Below are 25693 nucleotides of genomic sequence, written 5' to 3'. Positions count from 1 at the left end.
TTTTCTTTACCCACAGCTGTTCTCCATCCACGATTATTTGGAGTGTGTTGGGAGACTGCAGGATCACTCTGATGTTTTAGAAGATGCCAGAAAAGACCTCTCAACCCCAATACCCACAGACAACAACATGGAAGAACTGCAGAACCAAATAGACGAATGTCAGGTTAGAAATGACCAGCTGAAGCCCATTTGTTTTTGAATAAATGATCGATTTTTAACATATTTCAAATGTCAACATGTGTTTCAGTTCCTGATCAAATTCTTTTTTTTTCTATCTAGTCTCTGCAGTCTCAGCTTTCTAGTCTGGCTGATGTTCTGACAGTCGATATGGAGAAAGCCAAACAACTCATAAACTCTGCTGATGAAGACGTTCCCCAGCAGATCCACCACGACTTGGCCTCGATATATCTGGAGTTAGAGCCAGATTTTACTGCTGTGTCTCAGATGTGTGCAGAAAGAAGCAGCTCTCTGATTCAAGCGATGGAAACAGGGAAGGTCAGTCTTAACACAGTAATTAAAATACAATAATATAGCAGTAGCATCAGCCACTAACCCCTTTATATATGATTTTAGGTACACTTGGAATCAACATATCAGCAGCATCTCAGTGATCTCAATTCGCTGGCGGGGCTCATTCAAAATAACTCTGAGATGTTGGGTGTGGATTTGAACACATGTGATGTGGACACTCTGAAACATCTGAGCCAGCAGAATAAGGTACCTTAAATTGCAGTTTAAAGCATTGCACAGCTTGAGTAAACAAGAGGAGAAAAACCCTCAACATCCTTCCATGTTTTATTTTCCCAGGACATGGAGGACCATCTGCAAAAAGAAGCCAGGCTCAAGTTAGAGGATGTCACGTTTGATATCCAGTGCTTTATTTCAGAGCACACTCAGTTCCTGAGTCCGGCTAAGAGTAGCTACCTCCTCAAGTTCCTCAGCACCACTCAGCGAGCATTCAGAGACCAGATAGAAAGGCTTGTAACACAGAAGAGTGCCTTAGATGTCCTGCTTGATGCCAGAGAGAGAGAAAACCTGGCAGAGGTCTGCCTGTGTATATGTTATAAATATATCATTTCACTGAGATTTTTCCTGGAAAGAAAAAGTGTAGCTCTGTTTTTGTTGCAGTTTAGATTGACATTTTCAGTTGTTTTACTTGAATTTAAGCTGTAAATCTGAGTGGGTTTTTATTTTTATTTTAGACATTCTGCATGTTTCAGTGTATTCTGGTCTGAGTTTGTTGTTTCTTTTCCAGAGTTTGAGGTTGTAAGTGCTCAGAGAAATAACAGCATTGCATGCTTGAGTGCTCGATCCCTGCTGCAGACTAACTTCTGTGCTTGTTTTCATTCTACAGGCTTTGAGACTCCGGCGAACATTTAACTGGACAAAATGTGCTATCTCTGTTGGAAAATGTCCTGAAAAACAAACAGACTAACACACAATATGATGTCCTCCTGTGCTTTTTAGCACCATGGCAACAAATTGGCAAACAGCATGTTTACAGCAAACTCGATATTTACAGTGGTTTGATTTAGGAGAGTTTATTCTGAAGCAAACTTTGCACGTTACCTCTGTGTGCTCGAATTCTTGCTCCCTTCCTTTCCTTCCTTTCATTTTCATTATGGGAAAACTATTTTACACCTTTGATGTTTGTGTCTACATGAATGTTTTAGTGAGAATAGATTTGCGCAACACGAAATTTAAAGATATAAAGTTTGACCTTTTTTTTTCTAATGTCAGTCTTTATTGGAGAAACAGAAGGAGTTTACAGACAAGTTGGCGGACGTGTGTGATAATCTCACGCTGACTGAGAACCGCCTGATTGGCCATAAGCAACAGGCTGAAAATGCTGAGAGCATTACAGACCTGCAGCAGTACCAGCAGGAGCATCAGGTTTGTCATAACTTCACTTGGTTTGCCCTACAAAAAAATATATTATGCTTCATTCATCAGTTAAAAAAACGTTCTGTTTCTTCACAAGGCTCTCCAAAAAGACGTGTTGACAAACGCCAGTGCCTTAAATGATGTGATCAGCAGTACTAATACATTTCTCGTGGAAAACCGAAGCAAGATGACACCAGATCAAATCACCGCTATTGAAAGCAAGCTGGAAGAGGCTAAAAGCAAAGCCAAGGTCATCAACCAGCGAGCCGAGGACTCCAGAAAAGATTTGGAGAAAGCTGTCACGACAGCCATACAGCAGGAGAGCGAAAAGGTTTGGCTTCCTTCCATGTGTGCTTTCTGTAAAAACTCTCTGTTTCCTGAGAATTTGAATTGTATGTTAGAGTGAAATCAGCATTGTTAATGTGTGGTCTGTCGGCACAGGCAGCAGCTGTCGAACAGCTTGAGGAGAGTAAGAGCAAAATTGAAGGTCTTCTGGACTGGATTTCCAATGTAGGAAATAAAAACAAGAGCAGCCTGGATCAAACAGACCATGTAAGTCAGGAAAATGGAAACCTGCCAGAGGAACCTTCAGCTAAGGGACTGATAACAGACGATGATAATGCCAACGGAAACGCTTTGCAGGCCACTGAAAAGGATTTTGGCAGAGAGACCAGTGGCGAGGACAATGAATCCCCGAATCTTGATAAGCAGTACCAAGGGCTCAAGGTATAGTTAGTTTGTTGGAGTTTATTTATTTATTTTCAATAGTGATTCATACCATTTTTCCTAACAGCTCACAATATTAAGATTACTAGACTGAAAACATGAAGCTGTCTTAATAACTGAAATATAACGTGTATTAAAGAGATGGTGGAGACAAGAAATGCCTCTGAGTGTTTTCAAAACATTAAAAAATAGATAAGACTACACTTAAGGTCTCAAAAATGTCTAAAATATCTTATGGCATACTAATAACATGTTTTGCTATAATTGTGACCATAGGCCCATCACCAGGAGATTCTGTCCCAGCAGCAGGATCTGATCATGGCCACCCAGTCAGCTCAGGCTATGCTTGACAAGCAAGCCAACGTGCTGTCTCCACTGGAGAAGGAGGCTTTGCAGAAGAACATCCAAGAGCTAAAGGAGCGCTATGAGACGTCCCTGACTCAGGCTGAGCAGCAGATGAAGCAGGTGCAGTGTGTCCAGGAGGAGCTGAAGAAGTTCCAGGACGACTGTGAGGAGTTTGAAAACTGGTTAAACCAGGCTGAAGAAGAGATTTTGGAACTGGGAGCACCTGCAAGCTCCCTTAATATCCTCAGTGATAACCTTCAGCGACAGAAAAGCTTCTCGGAGGATGTGATTTCCCACAAAGGGGACCTTCGCTTCATCACTATTTCGGGACAGAAAGTGCTGGACGTGGCTAAGGCATTTGGATCAGCTGACCCGGCAGCTAAGAATCCGCTGCTGCATGTGGATACTTCAGGGACCTGTTCTGCTGTCAAGGATAAACTAGATTCAGCAGCCAGTCGATATAAAACACTACACTCACAGGTATTTAGTATGCAGCTGATCAGAATGGGCGTAATGGCTTATTTTTCCCACTGTGTGGCAGCATCTGTCCTAATAAAAAATAAACACCAAAAAAAGTTTTAAATGGCAAATTAATTTTTATTTAAATGTATATAAGGTTAAGGTTAAAGTTGATGTAGTTTAACATGAAGCTGATTTGCTGCACAGAAAGTTTAGAGCTGTCCTAGTTGGAATTACAGTGGAATAAATAACAGAAAACATTGATTGAAATTAGATTTGAAAATATTATTTTATAATATAAGTAAAACTGCAGCACCTCTTTTAGTTAACTTTACTGTGAAAATGGCTTTTTGAGATCGAGATCTTATGGTCAGTTATTTTTGCTATTATTCTTTTATTTAAACAACCAAAGTGAATCTATTTTTCTTTTGTCACAGTGCAATCTGCTTGGCAACAACCTCAAAGACGTGGTTGACAAGTACAAAAAGTATGACGACTCAAGCACCGGTCTTTTGAAGTGGCTCAACAGCTCAGAGGAGGAGGCGAGAAAGCAGCAATCAGAGGCCATAGCAGCTGACCCTCAAACGCTACAGAAACAGCTGGAGGACACCAAGGCAAGAACCGCAGCAAAAAGCTGAACTAATTAGGCCTAAGAGTTTAAAGTCAAGTCAAGAATGTTGTGTTGAAAAGCCGAGATTTGTTTCAACCCTGTGGTATTTTTTTCTTTAATCTCATTGTTATCCCTTGTTATCGAGGCCAAAGAGAATTCATGTGAAAAGATACTTTTAGACATTTTTTTGTGTTATTTTTTGTGTTATTTATCCTCATTATAGCTTTCATCAACTCGGCGTCAACTCTAAAGGTTAGGCGCAATCCAAGCACAGACAGAAGGAACAGCCTTGTTTAGACGTGACAGTTATAGGGGTTATAAGGGCAATAGACCTTGCCTCGCCATATACAGTGTTTCCACTGACTTAAGTGCAACAAAGTTATTTTTAGCTTTGCGTTTAAACTCAAACCCACATGTGAATAGTTTAACTTTGGTCATTTGTAGTGCGCATACTCCTACGAGAAGATAACGAACTGGGCTGACAGAGCTGTCTCTGTCAAGGCTTTGGCTGCAGCTAGTTTCAACATTTCTCTGTAGCGAGGTAGTGACTTACAGGATAAATATGCACAGATAAGAGCTGCCTGTGAGCCAACCAAGAAACACAGTACTTTGGGCTTGGACTTGAAATCACTGCAGAAATTCTAAGCACTTCTCTAAGAGTAATTGTGAAGTCACATAGGTGCATTCAGCTAACCAATATTAAACCCAGACACGATCGCTCTGAGGTTATTATCATCAAGTACGCTATATAAAAAGAGTAGATTTTGTAGAAACAGAGCATGTATTTATGAGGATTGTTTTTTTTTTTTACCTTTCTTGTCACTATTTATTAATCTCCAGGTTTTACAAGGTCAGATGATGGGGCACCAGACTGCTATTGATTCTTTACGTAAAACAGCTGAGTCTTTAATAACATCTGAAGGTGACCTGCTGAGCAATCCAGATGAGATCCAGGAGACAGTAGGTGAGAAAAATAAAAGTCAGCTGCACAGCATGATCTGTATATCTAATGGCTCAATTTCCCAGACAGACATTAAGCCTAGTGTCCTAGACTATGAACTTTTTTAATGAAAGTCTGCACTACTTGTTCTTTTAGTCTGGGCCTAATCCATGGTCTGGAAAAGCTACTCAGGGCTGAAGGGACACCCAAATTCCTGCTGTTCAGATTTAGACCTTTTAAATAAGTAACTTGAAAGGCAGCAGACAGTTAAATAATTTGGAAGTAGTTTTGGAAAATTTTACATATTTTAAACTGCCCTGTGAAATACTAATCGAGCACTGTGTTAATGTAAAAAAGAAAGCCATGATTTATCAAGCTAGGTTGGTGTCAACATACCACAAAGAGTTCACCATTACTTTACTACAACAGAAAAATGTTATCAGTGTGATTCATGGCTTTTGAATCATTTGTGTTCATTTTTCCCCAGTTATTGGTTTCTTGGCATGTACTTAAAATGCTGTTACCTCAACCAAAAAGCTAATGGATGTCCTTTGCCAACATTATAGCCTAAACAAACTCATAAAAGCCAAATATGCTTCTACCTTAGTTTGAAATGTTTACCTTATGGTGTGTTCCAGACAGCGAGACATGATCCTGTTTTAAGCAGAACCTGATTTGTTTTCGTGCGTTTTAGATGACATAGTGGAGCGTTACGACAACCTTTCCAAGTCTGTAAGCGATCGAAATGAGAAGCTGCAGATCACCCTGACTCGCTCTATGAGTGTTCAGGATGGCTTGGATGAGATGATGGGATGGATGGAGGGAGTTGAGGCCAGTGTGGAAGAAAAAGGGCAAATAACCTTGGACTCTGCATCTCTTGGAGGCATCCTGAGCAAAGAAGCAGTATGTGGTTTTTTTGGTCAACATTTCAGCGCTCTAATAATGCTAAAATTTCGTACCAGCTTCATATTTATTTTAATAATCTAATAAAACTTTACTGTTTTCAATCTTTTTTTTTTGTTTAAGGCTTTAGAGCAGGACATAGCAAGTCGCCAGAGCAGCATCTCAGCCATGAAAGCCAAGGTGAAGAAGTTTGTGGAGACGGCTGATCCCTCTGCTGCCGCGCTTCTGCAGTCTAAGATGGACTCTCTCTCCCAGCGCTTCTCTGATGCGTGTGATCAGCACAGGCAAAAAATTGCTACTCTGGAGAAGCTGAAAGAAAAGGTAGAGCAGTTTGAGAATGTAGCCGAAAAAGTCCAGCAGTTTGTTTTGAAGCGCTCACAGGACCTGCACGAAACAGACGGCCCAGGGAAAACTTTCAATGAACTGTCTCAGCTAATGCAGGTGTGTTTAAAAATTTTGACTATTTTCTCACTAATCTAATTTCATCATGCACAGATTAGCTGACAGATGATATTTTTCTGCAGAACACCAAAGCTGATATGGCTGAATATGCTGGTGATTTGGAGAAGCTGCAGACTTTGTCCAAGGAACTGTCTGAAATAAGCCCTGATGGAAACAAAGCCCAAATTCAGAGCAAGCTGGACAATCTCTCAAATGTTTTCAGCACCTTTAAAGACACCATCAAAGAAAAGTAAGTCTGGAAGAACAGGGTTTTGCTATTTTTAACTCTTAATTTTGAGTTCTTTTTATTAACTTTAACATTTGTGCATTGTTTGTAATATTCAAATGGATGCAAACTCTGACTGATTCCTCACGCCTGCTTGCAGGGAAGAGGAACTGTCATCTTGTCAGGACCAGCTGGGAGAGTTCAGATCTGCAGCTAGCGCTCTCACTAAGTGGCTGGAGGAGGCTAATGACAAAGTACCTGCAGATCAGCCAAGCAGCAGTGAGAAAACTCTGGAGAGCGACCTGCAGATAGTCACCGTGAGTCATGAGATAAATACAAAGTATATTTTAGAGAGAGTGTTATTTTTATATGTGTTTTATCTTACTGCAGTTAAGGTGCTGGAACAGAAGTCACTGCTGTTTACACATTGACACAGCAGTTTGGAATTCATGGGTTTTGCAATAGGTAGTCACTACGTTTTAGTAGATTATAGTCCGAGTCTCCTTAAAGTCCAAACTACCCAAATGTGCTTACTCTGCCTGCTAATGACAGCTAAATAGTTGGTATCTATACAGGACATATCTAAGAGTGAAACAGTGCGCTGTCCAGCAGAGAGACTGTTTTCTTCACAGAAAAGATAAAAAGATCTGTCTGTCTGTCCATCTACCCATCTATCTATCTATCTTCTAAATGACATATAATGAATGTTTTATCAGGGATTACTAGATGAATGGACATCCAAAGGCCCCATTGTCCAAGACCTGAACACTAAAGGATCGACGCTGTGCAACTTGATTACTTTCCTCACATCACCTACCAAGACAAAGACTCCCAACAAGTCGGGTAAACATCAGCACACATAGACTCGTGTATATGAGTCATAAAACTGAATCAGATGGGTAGTGTTTGGGTTGTCTTCTGAGTGTTGTTTAATTACTAACTGTTAAAGATCATTGAAGGATCTGGTGCCATGAGTTCTGGTCCATCTGCTTGTTCCTAACATAAGCTTTGTTTCATGTCTTTGCATCAGCTCTTACTAATGGTGATGGTCCAGCAAGCCATACCTACCTAACCAACAAAGGTAATGAAGTGTGTATGTGGGTGCTGCTTTGTCATCAGAGTGTATGTGGTCCATGCTGCGTAAATAACCTCTAAGTATCTTCAGATTACAACTATTAGTTAAAGAAAAAAGACAATAAGAAATGTCCTCATATTCTGAATACACTGTCCTATACCATATAGCATGTTGCTAATGTATTACTATTATTAATATCTCATGCTGACTATAAATGTCTGGAAAAAATAAAATTATAACAGTGAGATTATTTTTCATATCCTCAGAGCTGATGGTTATTCAGCAGAACATGTCTTCCATCAATGTGGGGTACACGGACCTCGGAGAAACGCTGAAGAATCGCTCAGCACAGCTGAGTAGTTTGTTGCAGAAGGTGAAAGAGGCCCAGAAGGAGACAGATGACATGATGCTGTGGCTGAAGGACATGAAAAAGACCGCACAGTCCTGGAACAGTGCAGCCACAGAGAAAGACTCGGTGAAAACACAGCTTGAACAGCAGAAGGTACAAAAAGTGTTGCTGCTCTCCACGTGGAGTGTTACATTTAATTATATAACAAAACTGCATGTGGTTCTCACTGTGAATACGATAGCCATTGGACAATCTTAAAAGAAATCATTAGGTATTTATGATTTGTTTTGCTCTTTCAGGCATTTGAAGACAACATGAAGCAAAAACAAGAGGCGCTTCACAAGCTCAGAGAGAAGCTTCTCGACTTGATTAAGACTCATCCAAACTCACCCGAGGCAGCAAAATGGAAGCAGATGCTGGCAGAAATAGGTGTGGTCCGTGGTGTTGGCTTCAAATGGCCTCGTGTTGTTTATGTCTATGTGTCTATGTTGACTTCTAATGTTGCATTTAATAAATTCATTTATCAAAATGTGAGCCTACCTCAGTCCCTTCCCCCGGTACACTGGTTAAATTAACACATGTGTTGTGCCAGGTTGTGAATAGGTGGGAGGCTTGCTAGGAGAACAGTGGGACAGAGGACATAAAGGTGCTGTTGTGCTGACTAATGGACATTGGTGTGATTGTTCTGTCCTCCTGTTCAGATGCTGCCTGGGCAGACATCAGTGGCTCTGTTGAGGAGAGGAAGCAGCACCTGGAGCAGTCCAACAAGAATCTGGACATCTTCCAAACAACAGAGCAGCAGCTTGGTCAGTGGCTTTCAGAGAAGGAGCTGATGATGAGTGTCCTTGGACCCCTCTCCATAGACCCGAACATGCTTAAAATGCAGAAGCAACAAGTCCAGGTTAGAATGGCGCCTTTGACTCATTTTCACTGAGCATTTCCTGAGGATTTCTTAAGGTGTGCTCATCGTCATCTGATATTCTTTCTCTATCCCCCAGATCCTCCAGAATGAGTTTAAGAGCCGCAAACCTCAATATGAACAACTCGAGGAAGCTGCCTCCGCCATCCTAAGCTCATCAGGTGATCAGGACCCTTCGAGTGGGAAGCTGGTGAACGAGCAGCTTGCTGCAGTCACTCAGAAGTGGGCAGGCCTCACAGGACAGCTGGACCAGCGAGACAGCCTTATTGATCAGGCAGTGGTGAAAACCGGAAAGTTTCAGGAGTTACTGAGGAGCCTCAGTAACACTGCCACTCACCTGGAGAGTCAGCTCACAAACCATCAGGGCCTCAGCACGCAACCTGATGCTGTGAAGAAGCAGTTGGAGGATGCCCAGAACATCTCGGCTCAGCTGCGAGAGGAGAAGAAGAAGCTGAAGGAGGCTGAGGCCATCAATGAAGAGCTCACAGCGATGGTGACTGAGGACTACCTCAAAGCAGACCTCGCAAGGCAGCTGGAGAGTGTTTGCAAGCCTTTTAAGCAGTTGGAAGAGAAAGCAGGTTAGTGTCCTGAAAATTAAAATCTGTTTGGTTATATTGTATAAAACTCACTTTATCGCTGGTGTTGATCAACTTACTGAATATGTTTTCCATATTTCTCTGTTCCAGCAAAAAGAATTGAACAGTTAAACTCCACCTTTGCCAGTTCTCAGCAGTTTCATCAGACTTCCAGAGATTTACAGTCATGGCTGGGTGAGAAGCTCCAGGACCAATCGAAGCCCAAACCTATCTCTGCCAAAGTGGAGGTTCTGCAACAAACTGTGGAGGAGCACAGTAAACTCCAGAAGGCTCTCGGTGAACATGAGAAAGCTTTTAATACAATCATTGGAGAGGGAGAGATGCTTCTGCACAACATTGATGGTGCAGAGAAGTTAGCACTACAAGGTCAGCTTACTACCCTCTCATCCAACTGGGAAGAAGTGAAGAAGAGCTCCGCAGAGCAGGCTGACAAACTCCAAACTGCTCTGATGAGATCACTGAAGTATCAGGAGCATGCGGAGAAGCTTAACTCTTGGATTCAGGAGTGTGAGGCTAGCGAGGGCCGAGTCAAGCTCACCGTTGATCCTGCTGCTGTGGAGACTTCCATTTCTCAGTTGAAAGCTCTCCAGAAGGATGTTGATAAGCACAGAGGGTTGGTGGAGCAGCTCAACGCAGCTGCAGATAGCCTTCTTGAAGTGGCCAACACAGACACTGACGCTATAAAAGAAGAGAAGGCTAGCACTGGCAAAAGAGTAGACAATATAGTGGAAAGTCTGCAGAGCAAAAGGGAATCTTCAGAGAAGATCTCGCACACAGTAAAGGAATTTAATGATGCGTGCAAAGAGGCAAAGACTCAGCTTGAGGGAGCTAAGAAGCAAGTGGATGCCTATGAAACACAGGGAGTTCAGGCACACAGCAACAAGAGCCTAACCAACATGAAAGCCCAACACAAGAGTTTAGAGGCTGTGCAGAATCAAGTAGAGCACATGAAGGCCTTGGCCAAGGACCTTGTGGTGGATGTCCCAGATGCTGAAGGAGTGACAGACCTCTTACTACAGGCAGACAGCATAGAAAAGGACTACAGCAACCTTAATAAGAAACTGGAGGAGACATGTCAAGCATTGGAGGGTAAACTGCAGGGTATCGGACAGTTTCAAAACAACATCCGCGAGATGTTTGCACAGTTCACAGAGCTGGATGATGAGCTAGACAGCATGTCCCCAGTGGATCTCAATTTGGACACTCTTAAAGAACAGCAGGACAGCATTCAGAGTTTTGTGACTAAGCTGCGAGAGCTCATGGCTAACACAGCCAATGCTGGAGACAGCTGTAAGAAGATGTTAGAGTCTGAACCCTCACCTGACCTTCTGGGCCTGAAGAGAGATCTGCATGCTCTGAGTAAGCAGTGTGGCAAACTGTTAGACAGAGCCAAAGGAAGAGAGGTCCAGGTGCAGAGTACTCTTACAAAGCTAGAGGAGCTGTATGGTAAACTCAATCAAATGGAAGATAAACTCTGCAGAGCTGTGGACAAGGAGGCGTCCCAGGAGCCAGTCAGCATGGAGACAGAAGTGATCAACCAGCAGCTTGAGGCTTTTAAGGTATGTTTGTCCTGATCTGAGGCTTTATTTTCAGTTTTTTTGCCTGATAATATGGCATTTTTAACACATTAAACCACAGTATATCTGCACCTTTTTGGTTTGTGATTTCCGGGAATCAGTGTTGCTACAGTAGTAAAGCTGATGATCATTGTTGTAAGGAACTTTATACCTCCTCATACATCTAGCTTATTTCAAAAGTCAGTAATTTCCTATGATCATAAAAAAATCTCAATTTTTGTGCCTTGCATTCACTTTTTACTTTTGGAAAAGCAGTAGACATTTGATATCTTATCATGTGTGCTGTGTTTTTGTCAGTTTCTACTCTAACGATTTTGTTTCGGATGTAAGCCCTCCAAAATAAAGTTAAAGCTTAATATTTTCAAACTAATTTCTAGCAACACTGAATATAATATAATAAATTCAACAATATCTATAACAATATATATAATATATCTGATATTCCTGCTAAAATTACATTTTAAGCATTAAAGTAAAAATTTTCATTTTACAATAGTGGATTAAGTGCTTTACAAAAAAATGAGTTAAGAATGATCTATTTTTTTGCTGGAGGGTTTTTCCTGTAAAGGGGAGTTTTTTGTTTCCACTGTGCTTGCTCACAGAGGATTGTCTCATTGTGGTTTTCTTAGTTATTCTTAGGTCTTTACCTTACAGTATAGAGCACTTTGAGGGAACTGTAGTTGTGATCTACATAGATTTAATTGGAATCCTGCTTTAATTTTAAGCCTAAATCTGGATTCCGTTAGTTTAAAGAAAAAAAAGAACAACTTTTAAAACCTACATATACATGCTGTCTACCCACAGAACCTCGCACAGGAGAAATTATACCAGCACACTGAGCACACAATCCTCTGGGGACTCCTGGTTCATTTAGGGCATCTGGTGTCAACAAAAGAGCTAGGGCTCCATATGCAGTGATGGGGCAAAAGGGAAGGGCCGTCATAGCCAGGTGGCTGCCAGCAGGGTGTTGCTTGATTTTATGATGACGCTGAGCCTGCATCTTCCTCTCTTAACACAGATATGGTTGATCCAAACCATTGCAACCTGATCATCTGCAGCTCTGAGCTCAAAGTCGATGTCTGTTATTTTGACCCCTGTTGGTAAAGACATTGCTGTCATTTTTTAAATCCCCTGAATAATATAGTATTTGTGCTCAGTTAAGTGTCCATTACAATTGGTGAAGCATTTTTAAATCAATCAATAGGTTGATTATTTTAACTATCTGCTATGTAATTACAGCCTATGCCAATGAACACTTTAATCCCAAAGTCTATAAATTCTTGATTTCAACTTTTGCCTGTAATTTTTGGATTCAGTGTGTAAAATTGATAGACTTAAGCGTATTGGAGCGTTATTGTAGGGCCTTTAAGCATATTGGAAAGTTTTACAGACATAATGGTTTGTTTTCAAGTTAATCGAACTCTCACACATTGTTAACAAAATTATGGGTGCCTTTGCTGATATCACTTAGGGATCAAACATGGGTTAGCCAGTACTAAGGTTCACAGACGGATGCAAAATATTCTAAAAGCTCCTAAATTCCTGTGGATTCAAAAGCAGATTAACCTATATTTGCTGTAGAGGTGCAATGATGAAGGCCTTCTTTATTTATAGTATTAGTATTTACCAAAATCCCCCAAACAATGTAAACAGCTGTGTATAGGCAAACCACACAGATCTGTCCTGTATGTAGGTCAAGGGATTGTTTTTTCTCAATTAATGGGGAGCTGCACTCGAACAGGGGAGCATCCAACCCCCACAAGGGATGCTTGTATTAAAATATCATTGGGGTAGCAAGGTCGGAGGTGCCTGCTTCTAGTGTGGAGTTTAGTTTAAAGAGCTTGCAGGGTAGCTATTAACAAAGTGATTGATTCAAGTTGTTGCTAAGCAGCATTGTCACGGTGATTCACCCCCCAAGTCTTTGTCTTATTGCCACTCTGCGTTTAGAGGGCATACACGGCCTCAGCTGTCAGCGGAAAATCCTCTTTACACTCATTTGTAACAATATCAGGGGGGGAACGGTCCAGGACAGCAAATCAGTGTTGGACCTGAAGTTGTTTCTTTATTTAGCAGCAGTCTGGATAATTGTGTCATCTTCTTTTTATATCCAGTGAATCAGGCTATTTTTTGCTGTTGGTTAAGTGGACTTTATTGGCAGCTAGTGAGCAAGAAATAAACAGAGAAAGACAGCGCTTGGATTCCTTTCTTTCATGTGCTGTTACCATTTTAGGTCAAGTTTCGAATGAGACGTCTTCGACTTCATGTGTTTGCTGTTGTTTTCCCGTGAGTTGTGTAGGAGCTTGGAAGCCCTGTGTGTCTTTATGTGCACCCAAGGTCATGTTTTAGTGACTCAACTGTACGGGTGGGGGGCTGGTGTGGCAACTTTTTCTCACTGTTGAGACATTACATCAGTGTCTCTTGCAAGTCAAGACAAATGTCTACCTTCTGAATCACACTGTAGCTACTCCAGCTCATTGAAGGTGATGATAGTTGTAAAAAGTGTCACTGGAGCCACATTATTCATTATTCACAAAGTCATGAGAAATTATTATTAATGTGAAACATGAAACCCCTGTGGGCCAGCCGAGCGGTGTAATGGAGTTGTTATGTTGAGTTTTTACTCATTAAAGGTTTCTAGTGTTGGAGAGAGCAGACATAAAGTTTAGATGCAATAGGATTTAAAAAAAAAAAAAGACCCATCTAGTGTGAAAGCAGTGAGTTTGAGTGAAATGTTGTTTCAGGCCATCTCAACCAAGAGTTGGGAGTTCGCCTTGTAATCGGAAGGTTGCCGGTTCGAGCCCCGGCTTTGACAGTCTCGGTCGTTGTGTCCTTGGGCGAGACACTTCACCCGTTGCCTACTGGTGGTGGTCAGAAGGCCCGGTGACGCCAGTGTCCGGCAGCCTCGCCTCTGTCAGTGCGCCCCAGGGTGGCTGTGGCTACAATGTAGCTTGCCATCACCAGTGTGTGAATGTGTGTGTGAATGGGTGGATGACTGGTTGTGTAAAGCGCTTTGGGGTCCTTAGGGACTAGAAAAAGCGCTATACAAATACAGGCCATTTACCATTTACAGGCCAAAAGTAATAACTCGATAGAGACGAAAGCAAAGCAAAGCATCACTGAGATTTGGTAATCCTTGTAAGAAGTGCACACACGCCCTCGAACACACACTACATGCACTCTAAATAATGTTTGCTCATCTTTGGTGATAATAAAAGAGCTTTACTCAATTTAAAAAACAAACAAACCACCTCTTCAACCTTTAGTGCCCTCTACTTTTGGTCTTTAGAACTTAAATAAAATGTAGTGTTCACAATTTATGAAAAGTTTGCCAGGTTGTAAAGCTACATGTAACTTACAAAGAGTGACAAAGAGACCTGTAGCAGCTGAAAAGGAAAAATAATTGGTATTGATATATTGAAATTTTCAGACTTGTCCCAGCTTCACACACGCTCGCTTTAAAATTTTGCTTTTTTATCCCTAACGTCTTCCTCTTTCCGTCTCTGCTCAAGTGTGCAGAACTGGAAACCGTGGTTTGGGTTGTTGAAATTCACGCAGAGCTGCTGCGGTGCTGACAATGCAGGAAACAGATACAAACTCTTTTCATTATCTCCTCTCTATCCTGCATTCTTCTCCTACCCCCGGTCAGTGGACATTAAAAAGTCGCGTCATGCACTTGGCAGAGCCGTCGGTGTTAAATTACCTGGGACCTGTGCCTCCCTCAGCATTCCACTGTAATTAAGAATATCTGTGGGGTCCACAGCAACCGTCCACGAGAAGAAAGCAGAGGGCAAAGCGAGAAAAGACGGAAAAAAAAAGTGTGTGTGTTTCAGCGTAGTGTGATGTCATCACAGTGAGAGCTGGTGCGTACTGCTTCCCCTTCTCATTTCCTCAGTCACTGAAGGAAAAAAAGGGAAAAGTGAGAGTATGTGTCATGATGCAAACATGGGTTAGAAGTGAAGTCATATGGGCCGTGCGGACATAAGGGGGAATTAAACAGGGGGGGAAAAGGGTCATATGCCCACCAATCAACATGGGCCGGAGCGGCTCAGAGCACAAAAGGAGTTGTGGCAGATGTTGTCTGAATAATGAGCGGGGGCGGGGCATGAAACCCTCTGCCAGCAGAGTGTCTGTCAGTGCGAGGGGAGCGATGGGAGAGGAAGGGCAGGCTTTTTTGTTTATCCAGGAGTACTAGCTCTCCTCAGAACTGCCTGCAGTTTTTAGTGGAGCCTGCTGGATTTGTTTCTGGATATTTTCACTTTGCACTGAGGATTTTCCTGAAGTTTACGTGGATGTTGTAAGGATTTCAGGAAAAAGGAAGCACTTTCTACCAGAGGAATAGTAATTATGTATTTGGCAATACTTGGAGAAGAGCCCAGAGGAATATATTTTTGGAATAGGTGACTTTATTGAAAGACTGAACTTTCATTCCTTTTATGGAATATAAAGTTGTTTTACAGTCCGAGCATTTTTGGGAGATATTGTTTGAATATTTTTGTATATCCAAAGCCTTTTGTTTTGAAGTTTGATCATCTTAATTGTGGCTGAATTTGTAATTTGAGAGAATATTTTATTTAAAAAATAGTTGAAATGTTTTATGTTCAGTTGTTAGCTTCTCATTTAAGAGAGGACAAACAGTGTTATTTTGCACACAGTTACTTTGACCACATGTTGGCTTCTTTTTAAACTACTCAGCATACACTAAATTTATACCTCAAAGGATTTCAATACCTCCTTTATATTTTTTTGTTGTTGTAAGCTGTGACAATTGTTTTAGTATGGGCAAGCCTCTGAGCAGACCAGATTGCCTCAGACAAAACCCTTCCTGTGTTGGGAAGGGGGAGGAGGAGGATATGAACATTGATGACTGCTATGTGCCCCAGAGATCCATTTATGACACCGTCCGGCTCAATGAGCAAATAGACTCGGGCTCTAAAGGTAGTCTTTCTTCCCGTCACTTCACAGGCAACCTCCCTTACACCCATCGCACGTTAGACCTCAGCAGCCTGTGTGGAAATGGAGCTCTCACTCCTTCTAGCTCATTTGAGATCCAAACCAGAAAACCTGTCACGCTAGATGAGCGTGCCATCTTTGATGGACTTAAGCTGAATGGGGACATTATTAGGGTGAACGACACAGTAATGTCGAAGTCACGTCTGCAGGGAGGAGAGAAAAAGGACCATGGCGGTCATCATCGGCGGTCATGGCGGACTTTTGCCCCCACTAATTTGGGCGAATACGCAAGCCGCAGTGGAACAGTGAGTTCTGGTAGTGCGGAGAGGCCTGGCCTGATCAATGGCAAAAGAGGACAGAGTAGGACCAGCTCACTGACATCTGAAGAGGACTCGGGTTTGTACAGCCCTACTGTGGAGAGGGAGCGACATGGTCGTAGATCCCACATAAGAACAGGCCCCGGTACAAGAAGCTTCTCATCTTCCGAGGCAATGCATGTGTCTGGGGACCTGAAAACAGGGCGATCGCTCAGCTCAGGGCAGGAGGACTTTCCTTTCTCGCCTGTGAGGGACAACCAATCTCTTTACCACAGTAGCAGCTTGGTTCAGGAGACAGAATCCTGTGGGAGCAAGGTTAATGAAAGGGATAACCTAAGCAATGGAGATTATAAATCTTCCACAGGGAAGTCATCTTCAGGGTCAGCCTCCAGAGCTCAAAATGACACCCCTGGATGGCGTTCCAGGACTTTAACAGACTATGATGAGCTATCCACTGCTGAACTGTTAGAGGATGTGTCATCTCAGGATGACTGTGAGTTGGTTAGTGTGGTAGTGACACAGCCTGAGACTTACGGAAACTCTGTAACTCTACCCACGGAGAGCTGCCAGCAAACACAACCCGGTACTGTACAACAAGGGGCATCCAAATACAGCATGGAGGAGCTGGAGGAGTTTCTGCAGTCACTGGAAGCCTGTCTGCCTAAAAGTATACAGACATTCCAGCACGCAGGGGAGCAAGAGATCGAGGCTTTACTGAATGCCATTGCTGCGTGCCCCGAAATGGACCCTATGGGCTTATTGACCCCACAGGTGGCCCAAAATAGTTTCTCCCTCCATTTCTGAACTTTTGACCACTATTATGCATCTCTTTAGATACGTTTTTCATGGATGATGGATTGGTGTTTGTCTTACATATCTGATTACACGATGGGTGAATGAGGTTTTTCTCAGCAGCCAGACTGGAAGTCTGTCTGCGTGATTGTGTACAGCTGGGATTTAACCATTAACCAAGCTGATGACTCCTTAACTGGTTAAACAGTTGAATGTGTTAGCTGGATTTTTAAAAGTTAACCAAAAGTGTTGATGTGGCGATTGTAGTCTCTGGACATGAATAATGAAATAACTTCCTGGGATTATGCACTGAATTTATGAATTTTTATGTGTGTCTTTTTTTTTTTAGCTGTTTTTGAACTAACTTATAAAACAGGACATTATTGTAATTCACCTTCTCAAATTCCAGATTTGTTGAATGAATTCATGGAAATATCTGTTCTTTCCATACACATAATGCAAGTTTAATTGGATTTGTATGAATGTGATTTTTCAAGGCCACAGGAAATAATGTCCTGAAGATTAATGACATTGTATTTTGAGCAATTCTAAAATATTCATTATGATTTGTTCCATGTCTATTTAGGCTTTTCAGAAAGAGGACATTGATCCACTGCAGAACCAGCTTCAAGACATCAATTCCCTCGGGCAGGGTCTGATCCAGAATGCTGCTAAAGGCACTAGCACTAAGAAACTCGAGGACGACCTGGAAGGTGTCAACTCTAAGTGGAATACCCTCAACAAAAAGGTTACACGTGTTTGTGTTTTTTTTTCCATTGTGAAAATATGAAGACTTGACCTTGGCCCTTAAAACAGGTGACATCTATATTTACCATTTGGTCTGCAGATTGCTGAGCGTTCAGCCCAGCTGCACGAAGCCCTCTTGCACTGTGGCCAGTTCCAGGATGCTCTGGAGTCCCTACTCAGCTGGTTGACTGACACGGAGGAGCTCGTGGCCAATCAAAAACCTCCGTCTGCCGAGTTCAAAGTGGTGAAGGCACAGATACAAGAGCAGAAGGTAAGCCAGTGGTGCAATCACAGATTCACACAAAGAGAAAACACATTGAAGTCTGTTTTAATGTTAGCACTTCAATACTTCATGTTTGCTTAACATTGGCCCCGCCATTAATTTTATTTAATTGGCATTAAATAAAATTTTAACTGACTTTTTATTTTATTTGAATTTTATTGAATTTTATTTTTATTTTATTTGTATTCTTTCACTTATTGTTGCATGTGTGTTGTTGCTGCCTGTGTTTGAGTAATTTCTGTAACTGTGAGACATCTGCTGCTGCCTATCTTGGCCAGGTCTCCCTTGAAAAAGAGGTTTTTAATCTCAATGGGATCTTCCTGGTTAAATAAAGGTTAATAAATAAATTAATTAATTAATTGTTAAAAACAAGTGTGGTACACAAAGCTTTGTGTTTAAAGAGCACTTCTTTTTTGTTGGGTAAATTTACTGGGTTTTTTTTTTCTTCAAAATAAAGCAATGAAAAGGCACCCAATGACTCTCTTTCTTTGTTTGCCTTTGACAGCTCTTACAGAGACTGCTGGACGACCGAAAGCCGACAGTGGAGCTAATAAAAAAGGAGGGAGGGAAGGTTGCTGAACTGGCAGAGTCTGTGGATAAGGAGAAAGTGGCAAAAGAGATTGAATGCCTGGGACAGAGGTGGGACACGCTTCTCAAGAAGGCTGAAAACAGGTTAGTATAAACACTGCAATGTAAAACCATAGACTGCATATAAAAGATGGGTGGATCCTCAATATTTAAAAGCGAAGGTGCATTCTTTCTAATGACCAGTAGGAGTAAGTCTGTTGGTTGGTATGATTTCAATCTCCAGGCACAAACAACTAGAGAGCATCTTAGTGGTGACTCAGCAGTTCCATGAGACTCTGGAGCCGCTGAGCGAGTGGCTGTCAGCCACAGAGAAACACCTCGCCAACTCTGAGCCAATAGGCACTGAGACTTCTAAGCTGGAAGATCAGATATCTCAGCACAAGGTAATATCCATCATTTTTCATCATTTCCATTTGTTTTCATGCTTTTTTTAAACTATCAGTTAAGTTCACTTCAGTTTTATTCATTTTGCTTGTTACTTGTAAGTTTGCGCTTCTCATTATTTCCCATTCATCTTTCTAAATTTCAGTTGAATATTTTTTATCACGTGTTTGTTTTTTGTTTGTCATGTTTTCTTGGTCCATTTCCCATCCCCTGCCACCAGGCATTAGAGGAGGAGATTATGAATCACAGTAAAGACCTGTTTCAGGCTGTCAATCTTGGCCAAATGCTCAAAACTGTGAGCTCAGTGGACGATAAGGAGTTTGTTCAGTCTAAACTGGACACCGCTCAGGCCAGTTACATAGAGCTCCAGGAGCGATGCAGGAGGAAAGCTGAAATGCTTCAGCAAGCTTTGGCAAATGCCCAGCTGTTTGGAGAGGATGAAGTGGCTCTCATGAACTGGCTCAACGAGATACACACAAGGCTGAGTGAAGTGTCGGTGGAAGACTACAGACTAGAGGTTCTTGAAAAGCAGCTGGCAGACCAACGGGTATACACTCCTCCTCAGGCCACACATTTTGTAGCCCTTTCATTTAAGTTGCATCAATCATGTTTCAGTTTATTTTGCTCTTTTGTGTGTCACCATAGGAACATTTCTTGTTACTCTCAGTGACTCTCTGAAGTCTGTTTTTTTTTTTCTTTTCAGGCACTGCAAAATGATATTGGCTTAAGGAAGAAGAATGTTGACCAAGCCATCTCCAATGGGGTAGAGCTACTGAAGCAAACAACAGGCACGTCTTCATTTATCAGTGTAGCAAACAGTTCTGTCTCTGTACTACTCATCATAAGGTTTATTGCCCTTTTTATTGAGCAGTGACGTTTTGCATGAATTACGTTGTTTTCACATCTATGAACTTCTGCAGAGAAATAGATTTCTAATTTTTCAATGATGGTGAGATAACACCTGTCTGTCCAATGGGATTTATATTTGTTTATTGCCAACAGCCAGTTAGCTTAGCTTAGCATAATAGAAATGCTTAAAACACAGTAGCTGCTAGCCACCATCTATTTAATATAAATCTCCATATAAGTATATATTTTGTAGCAAAAAGAGAGCCCTGGTTGTGCAAATAAGCACGCTTTGTTACTTTTGGACAGGGGCAGGTAAACTTAAGGTTATGGATAAAACCCCTGTTCTCTGATTTGCATAGTACAGGACAAATACAATTTTTAAAAAAACTCCTTCTATGTTTGCAGCCTTTGTGATCAGCTTAGCTAACCTTCAGCTAGATGTATGTTGCTATAAATTTAATATGCAGATTGTAAATGACAACATTGTGTAGGATGCAGGCTTATTCTTTTCTGTTAACCTCATGAATTTTGGCCCGGAGTTCAGCTAGCAGGAAGTTGTTAGCATAAGGTATCTCTGTTTTAGAACAAAAGAAGCATATGACAGTGAACATTATTATTTACTTTATGTCTATAGGTGATGAGGTGATCGTTATCCAAGGCAAACTGGATGGAATAAAAACAAAATATGCTGAGATAAACTCTATGAGTGCCAGTGTTTTAAAGACACTGGAGCAGGTTTTGAGTCTGTCTTCTAAGCTGCAGCATACTCACACGGATCTGAGCTCATGGCTAGAGAAAGCAGAGGCTGAGATTAACAGCTTTGCTCATCAGGAGCCAGTCGGCGAGCAGCTGATTCATTCACAAAGCAGGCAGAAGGTAAGGAGTTCTACAACTTTGTCCAAAACATTGTAATTGTATTCATACAATGCAGCAATGCATTTATTACTTATGAACTGGTGCTTTCTGTCCAGGCCATGTTGAAAGAGATCAAAGACCAAAAACCAGTGTTGGACCAGCTGAATGAGTTGAGCAGTTCACTCTTGGATTTGATCCCCTGGCACACTCGTGAGAGTTTGGACAAACTTGTGTCTGAGGATAATGAGAGGTACAGAGCTGCCTATGACACTTTGACCCAGAAGGTCGACCAGATCAATGCTGACATACTCAAGTCACAACAGGTAAACCACATAACTTAACGCACTGCCTTTTATTCTCATTCGACTGTCTCTCTCTATTTTTTAAATGTATCTCTTGTTTTTTCTTGTTTCCAGTTTGAACAGGCCGCAGACAATGAACTCTCCTGGCTGACTGACGCTGAGGGGAAACTGCTATCGATGGGTGAGATCAGGCTGGAGCAGGACCAAACCACAGCTCAGCTCCAAGCACAGAAGGTTAGCCGTGTGTGTGTGTGTGTGTGTGCATGTCTGTGTGTGTGCGTACAGATCTCTATTTAAACAAATTAGAGTAAACACAGTGGTTTCTTTTGTTGACATACAGCCAAACTCACTCTACTGGTTTTACAGATTTTCTCCATGGACATCATGAGACACAAAGATGCTGTAGATGAGATTGTGAAAACAGGAAAGGCCATCATGACCAGCAAAAACCCAGAGGAGAAAGAAATCTTAAAGGTAAGAAAATATATTTCAAATTTCAGACATTTTTCAGTAAGAAAATGGACAGAAATTTCAAAATGATTCTTCTTGGGCTTCAATCAGGCCAAGACACAGACTCTCCTCGAGAAGTATGGTGTCGTCAGCCAGCTGAATTCAGAGCGTTGTCTGCAGCTTGAGCGAGCCCAGTCTCTTGCCACTCAGTTCTGGGAGACCTATGAGGAGCTGGGGCCATGGCTTCAGGAAACTTTAAACACCTTCAGCCAGTTACCCCCGCCTGCCATTGAGTACGACACGCTCAGGCAGCAACAAGAGGACCTCAGGGTAAGTGGTCAATGTGCGCTGATGCTCAACACAAAACATTTAATCACATAATTAAAAACTAAACTGATCATGTCACATCCTCTCCAGCAAATGCGGGAACTGATTGCAGAGCACAAGCCCCATATTGATAAGATGAATAAAACTGGTCCTCAGTTACTTGAGCTCAGCCCAGTGGAGGGTGAGCCCATCAGAGAGAAATACACAGCTACTGACCAACTTTACACCAAACTGAAAGCTGATGTCAAGCAGAGAGCTGCCACTTTGGATGAAGCCATCTCCAAATCCACTCAGGTAAGCAGTAGCTGTTTATTAGGTTTGATTATTTGATAATATATGATTATTGGGAATAATTAAGTTGATCATAGTGATGTCTGGTGCAAATGGTGGTCATAGTTTGCAAATGTAAACATCAACATTACCTTGGCTGTTAATTGTCTATTCAGTTAGTTGAGTAGCTTTTACATTTTTGAATATGTGCAAATTTGTCAAAGTAAAAAATAATTATACAGACGTGTTCTTGTTTCAAGGTAACTTTCCATAATAAAAACCCATGATATAAATTATATATGCAAACTGACGTGTTTCCTTTCCTCCTTTTCCAGTTCCATGATAAAATTGATCCCATGCTCGAATCCCTGGAACGGATCGCTGAACGCCTCCATCAGCCTCCATCCATCTCAGTGGAGGTGGACAAGATCAGGGAGCAGATTACAGAAAATAAGACGGTCTCTGTGGATTTGGAGAAGCTGCAGCCATCTTATGAGACACTGAAGCAACGAGGTGAAGAGATGATCGCACGATCCGAAGGGGCAGACAAGGACCTGTCTGCCAAAGGTACGGTATAGATATGCTTTCAATCATTTTTTATACATTTATTATTATTTATCAAACATCAAGCTTTTCTCCAGGTGCATGTAGCTTTTATGTATTTCCTTTTTCAGGATAACTAACGAATCAAGAAAAAGTCCAAGTTTCCCGCTGTAAATGTTGCTGTAAACGTGGAAAAACTTTCTTTGCCTCATTTTGTATTCCTCCTAATTGTGACTTTTTCTCTGTACAAGCTGTGCAAGACAAACTGGACCGCATGGTTTTCCTGTGGAACGACATCCAGGCATTGGTGGAAGAGCGGGAGGCGAAGCTGCTGGATGTGATGGACCTCGCAGACAAGTTCTGGTGTGACCACACCGCCCTCATCGTCACCATTAAGGACAGCCACGACCTGCTGAGGGAGCTGGAGGAGCCCGGAGTCGATCCTTCAGTCGTCAAACAGCAACAGGAATTTGTGGAGGTAAATAAAAAACCTATTACTTTTGATCATTAACAAATGGATAATTAAGAGAGGTGGTGCACTTTGATTATTAAATAATTAAAAAAAACAATGCATCCATACAGGGATTTAAGGAGGAGATTGATGGGCTGCAGGAGGAACTCGATGGGGTTCGAAACCAGGGTGCGGAGCTCATGACTGCCTGCGGGGAACCCGATAAACCTGTGATAAAGAAGAGCTTGGATGAAGTAATAGACTACACTGAAAAGCACTCACTCTACAGGTTTTGCCTACAAGATAATCATGCTAAAATATTTGTGTTATTTTTTCAGGTGAATACAGCGTGGGAGAATCTCAATAAGACGTGGAAGGAGAGAGGAGAGAAACTGGAAGAAGCCATGCAAGCTGCTGTGCAGTTTCAAGATGGCCTGCAGGTGCTTTGATCACTGCCTCAAGAGCAACACAATCAGAAAATTAAAGGGTTTAGAATATTTAAAAAGTTTTGAAACAGCAGACCTTTTCCAAAACTTCCCAGTCACGGTTCTCGTGGTTTTTAACTTTATTTGATGTGATCTTTTGGAAGCCTAGGAGTAACCCTTGAAGCTATTTTATTGACGTGGGGTTTCTCTCATATATCAGGCCTGCTTATAGAACAAAACACTGAGCATGCAAGTTAATAAGGGTTGTCTCTGCCTGTGTAGCTATCCTTGGAAAAACCTGGAAACTGTTCTAAGGGTCATCAAACCACATCTTTATTAATATATATATAGAGGTGTCAGATTAAGAGGGAATGTCATCTTTAAGGGCTAAATACTTAATATCAAGCTACACAATATACAAGCACTTGTACAGTGAGCCAGGGAGTTTCCGAGGCCTTTTGATGAAACCACATATTACCATGCAGTGTATCTAACAGTTGATATAACATCTCATGAGAGCTCTACTGATTTTGAAACACCAGCCAGAGCGTGGTCGTGATATATTTGGCTCAAACATTAACTAGTGTGTAAGAAAGTTTCACGGTGAGGAAGGATTCTTTTACACAAGTTTAAATCTCCTCTTTGCACTTCTTCAGCACATTGGCATGTAACCTCAGGGCTTGTTTGGGTTTTTTATTTCATTTTCTTTGTGTATAATTTTCTAATTTATCAGCCAAACAGACCAACTGTAAGATTCAGGGCATAACTTTAAACTCAGTTTGAAACTTGACACCCTGTGCACCCAGCTTTGTTCTCTCACTAACAATGGTTTCCAACGCTGTATGCAGGGTATGTTTGACTGGGTGGATATTCTGGAGAGCAAGCTGGATTCAATGTCACCTGTGGGCACGGATCTGGAAACCGTCAAGCAGCAGATTGTGGAACTCAAGGTACAGTCTTGTAGATTTGTTTTGTTTTGTTTTTTTAGATCAAAACATCATTCACAAAAACAGAAATATTATTATTGTTATAGCTCTTCTCAGACTTTTCAATTCTTTTAACTTGACTCCTTGATGTTAGAGCAGCTGTGTCAAACACCAGCTGTGTTTATGCTGAGTTCTCGATTCATGGTCTGCTTTGTGTTAGTTCAAAAGCACTAAGAAAATGGCTTCATAAAGTAGCCGGATTTACTTTGATGTACAATAAGACAAATCTTGTTCTGAAAACACAAAGCTGGTATTGTCTGTGCGTCCTTCTTTCTGTTGACTGATTGGGTGTACCGCTGCATGTGCTGGGTTGCCAGGAGTTCAAAGGAGAAGCGTACCAGCTACAGATTGAGATGGAGCGTCTGAACCACCAGGCCGGCCTCCTGCTGAAGAAGGTGACAGAGGAGGCTGACCGCTCCGCCATCCAGGAGCCGATGTCTGAACTCAAAATGCTTTGGGACAACCTGGATGAGAAGATCATCAGTCGGCAGGTCAGCGAGAGAAAGAAGCAGAAGGGGAGCTTCACACCGAAAGTGCAAGCTATATAAGAAAACAGAAACGCTGACACTGATATCTAAATTTAAAAGGAATGGCAATATCATGTTTAAACAAGGTCTGCAATCATTCTGTGAAATATATTGTATAGTACCTCTACAGCTTCTTGTGGGCTAGAAACCAGACTCAGCAATGGCTTAAACAGTTTGTTTTCTCTCCCTGCAAAATTAAATGGTTTAATCTGTCATTAATCCAGCACAAACTGGAGGGAGGCCTTCTCGCACTGGGGCAGTTCCAGCATGCACTGGATGAGCTGCTGGCCTGGATGAGCCACACTGAGGAGCTGCTCAATGAACAGAAAAATGCTGGAGGAGACCCCAAAGCCATCGAGATAGAGCTCGCCAAGCACAACGTATGACAAACCTCTTATTTTGTGGTTTTTTAGGGGGCTATTTTTCAAATAAGTCCTTTCAGTTCAGTTTAGTTCAATTTTATTTGTATAGCCCAGTATCACATACAAAAATGTAAAACACTTCACAGGCATTAAAACCATATTAAGTAAACATTTATGGTATCTGTCAGTGTGCTGTTTATTACAGTAAATTAGTCATTATCCACTTTGTGCTTAA

At 41.7% G+C, this 25693-nt stretch overlaps 1 protein-coding gene across 2 annotated transcripts in view; it reads left to right on the top strand.

Annotated features, from left to right (window-relative positions):
• Positions 1–25693, top strand: part of dst (dystonin) — a 103343-nt gene that overhangs the window by 61678 nt on the left and 15972 nt on the right. For both annotated transcript variants that reach the window (XM_085477920.1, XM_085477919.1), the window contains 40 exons: positions 17–163; positions 280–495; positions 574–717; positions 808–1044; positions 1741–1893; positions 1982–2215; positions 2326–2610; positions 2887–3435; positions 3852–4028; positions 4865–4988; positions 5659–5867; positions 5991–6308; positions 6392–6558; positions 6695–6851; positions 7251–7377; positions 7565–7615; positions 7876–8111; positions 8258–8387; positions 8660–8859; positions 8957–9455; positions 9564–11032; positions 17696–17857; positions 17957–18127; positions 18645–18811; positions 18951–19110; positions 19332–19658; positions 19815–19899; positions 20595–20836; positions 20932–21138; positions 21232–21351; positions 21484–21591; positions 21679–21897; positions 21985–22188; positions 22500–22731; positions 22959–23185; positions 23290–23412; positions 23497–23598; positions 24432–24533; positions 24887–25060; positions 25321–25476. In XM_085477920.1, coding sequence (XP_085334046.1) covers positions 17–163; positions 280–495; positions 574–717; positions 808–1044; positions 1741–1893; positions 1982–2215; positions 2326–2610; positions 2887–3435; positions 3852–4028; positions 4865–4988; positions 5659–5867; positions 5991–6308; positions 6392–6558; positions 6695–6851; positions 7251–7377; positions 7565–7615; positions 7876–8111; positions 8258–8387; positions 8660–8859; positions 8957–9455; positions 9564–11032; positions 17696–17857; positions 17957–18127; positions 18645–18811; positions 18951–19110; positions 19332–19658; positions 19815–19899; positions 20595–20836; positions 20932–21138; positions 21232–21351; positions 21484–21591; positions 21679–21897; positions 21985–22188; positions 22500–22731; positions 22959–23185; positions 23290–23412; positions 23497–23598; positions 24432–24533; positions 24887–25060; positions 25321–25476 — 9117 coding nt within the window. The remainder of the gene's footprint in view (positions 1–16; positions 164–279; positions 496–573; positions 718–807; positions 1045–1740; positions 1894–1981; positions 2216–2325; positions 2611–2886; positions 3436–3851; positions 4029–4864; positions 4989–5658; positions 5868–5990; positions 6309–6391; positions 6559–6694; positions 6852–7250; positions 7378–7564; positions 7616–7875; positions 8112–8257; positions 8388–8659; positions 8860–8956; positions 9456–9563; positions 11033–17695; positions 17858–17956; positions 18128–18644; positions 18812–18950; positions 19111–19331; positions 19659–19814; positions 19900–20594; positions 20837–20931; positions 21139–21231; positions 21352–21483; positions 21592–21678; positions 21898–21984; positions 22189–22499; positions 22732–22958; positions 23186–23289; positions 23413–23496; positions 23599–24431; positions 24534–24886; positions 25061–25320; positions 25477–25693) is intronic.

The sequence above is a fragment of the Copadichromis virginalis genome, linkage group LG13, assembly GCF_057382275.1.
Source record: "Copadichromis virginalis isolate Kocher_CV1m ecotype Utaka linkage group LG13, C_Virginalis_male_GT1.1, whole genome shotgun sequence".
In the NCBI taxonomy this organism is placed as follows: domain Eukaryota; kingdom Metazoa; phylum Chordata; class Actinopteri; order Cichliformes; family Cichlidae; genus Copadichromis; species Copadichromis virginalis.
This window is presented reverse-complemented; position numbering and strand designations above follow the sequence as displayed.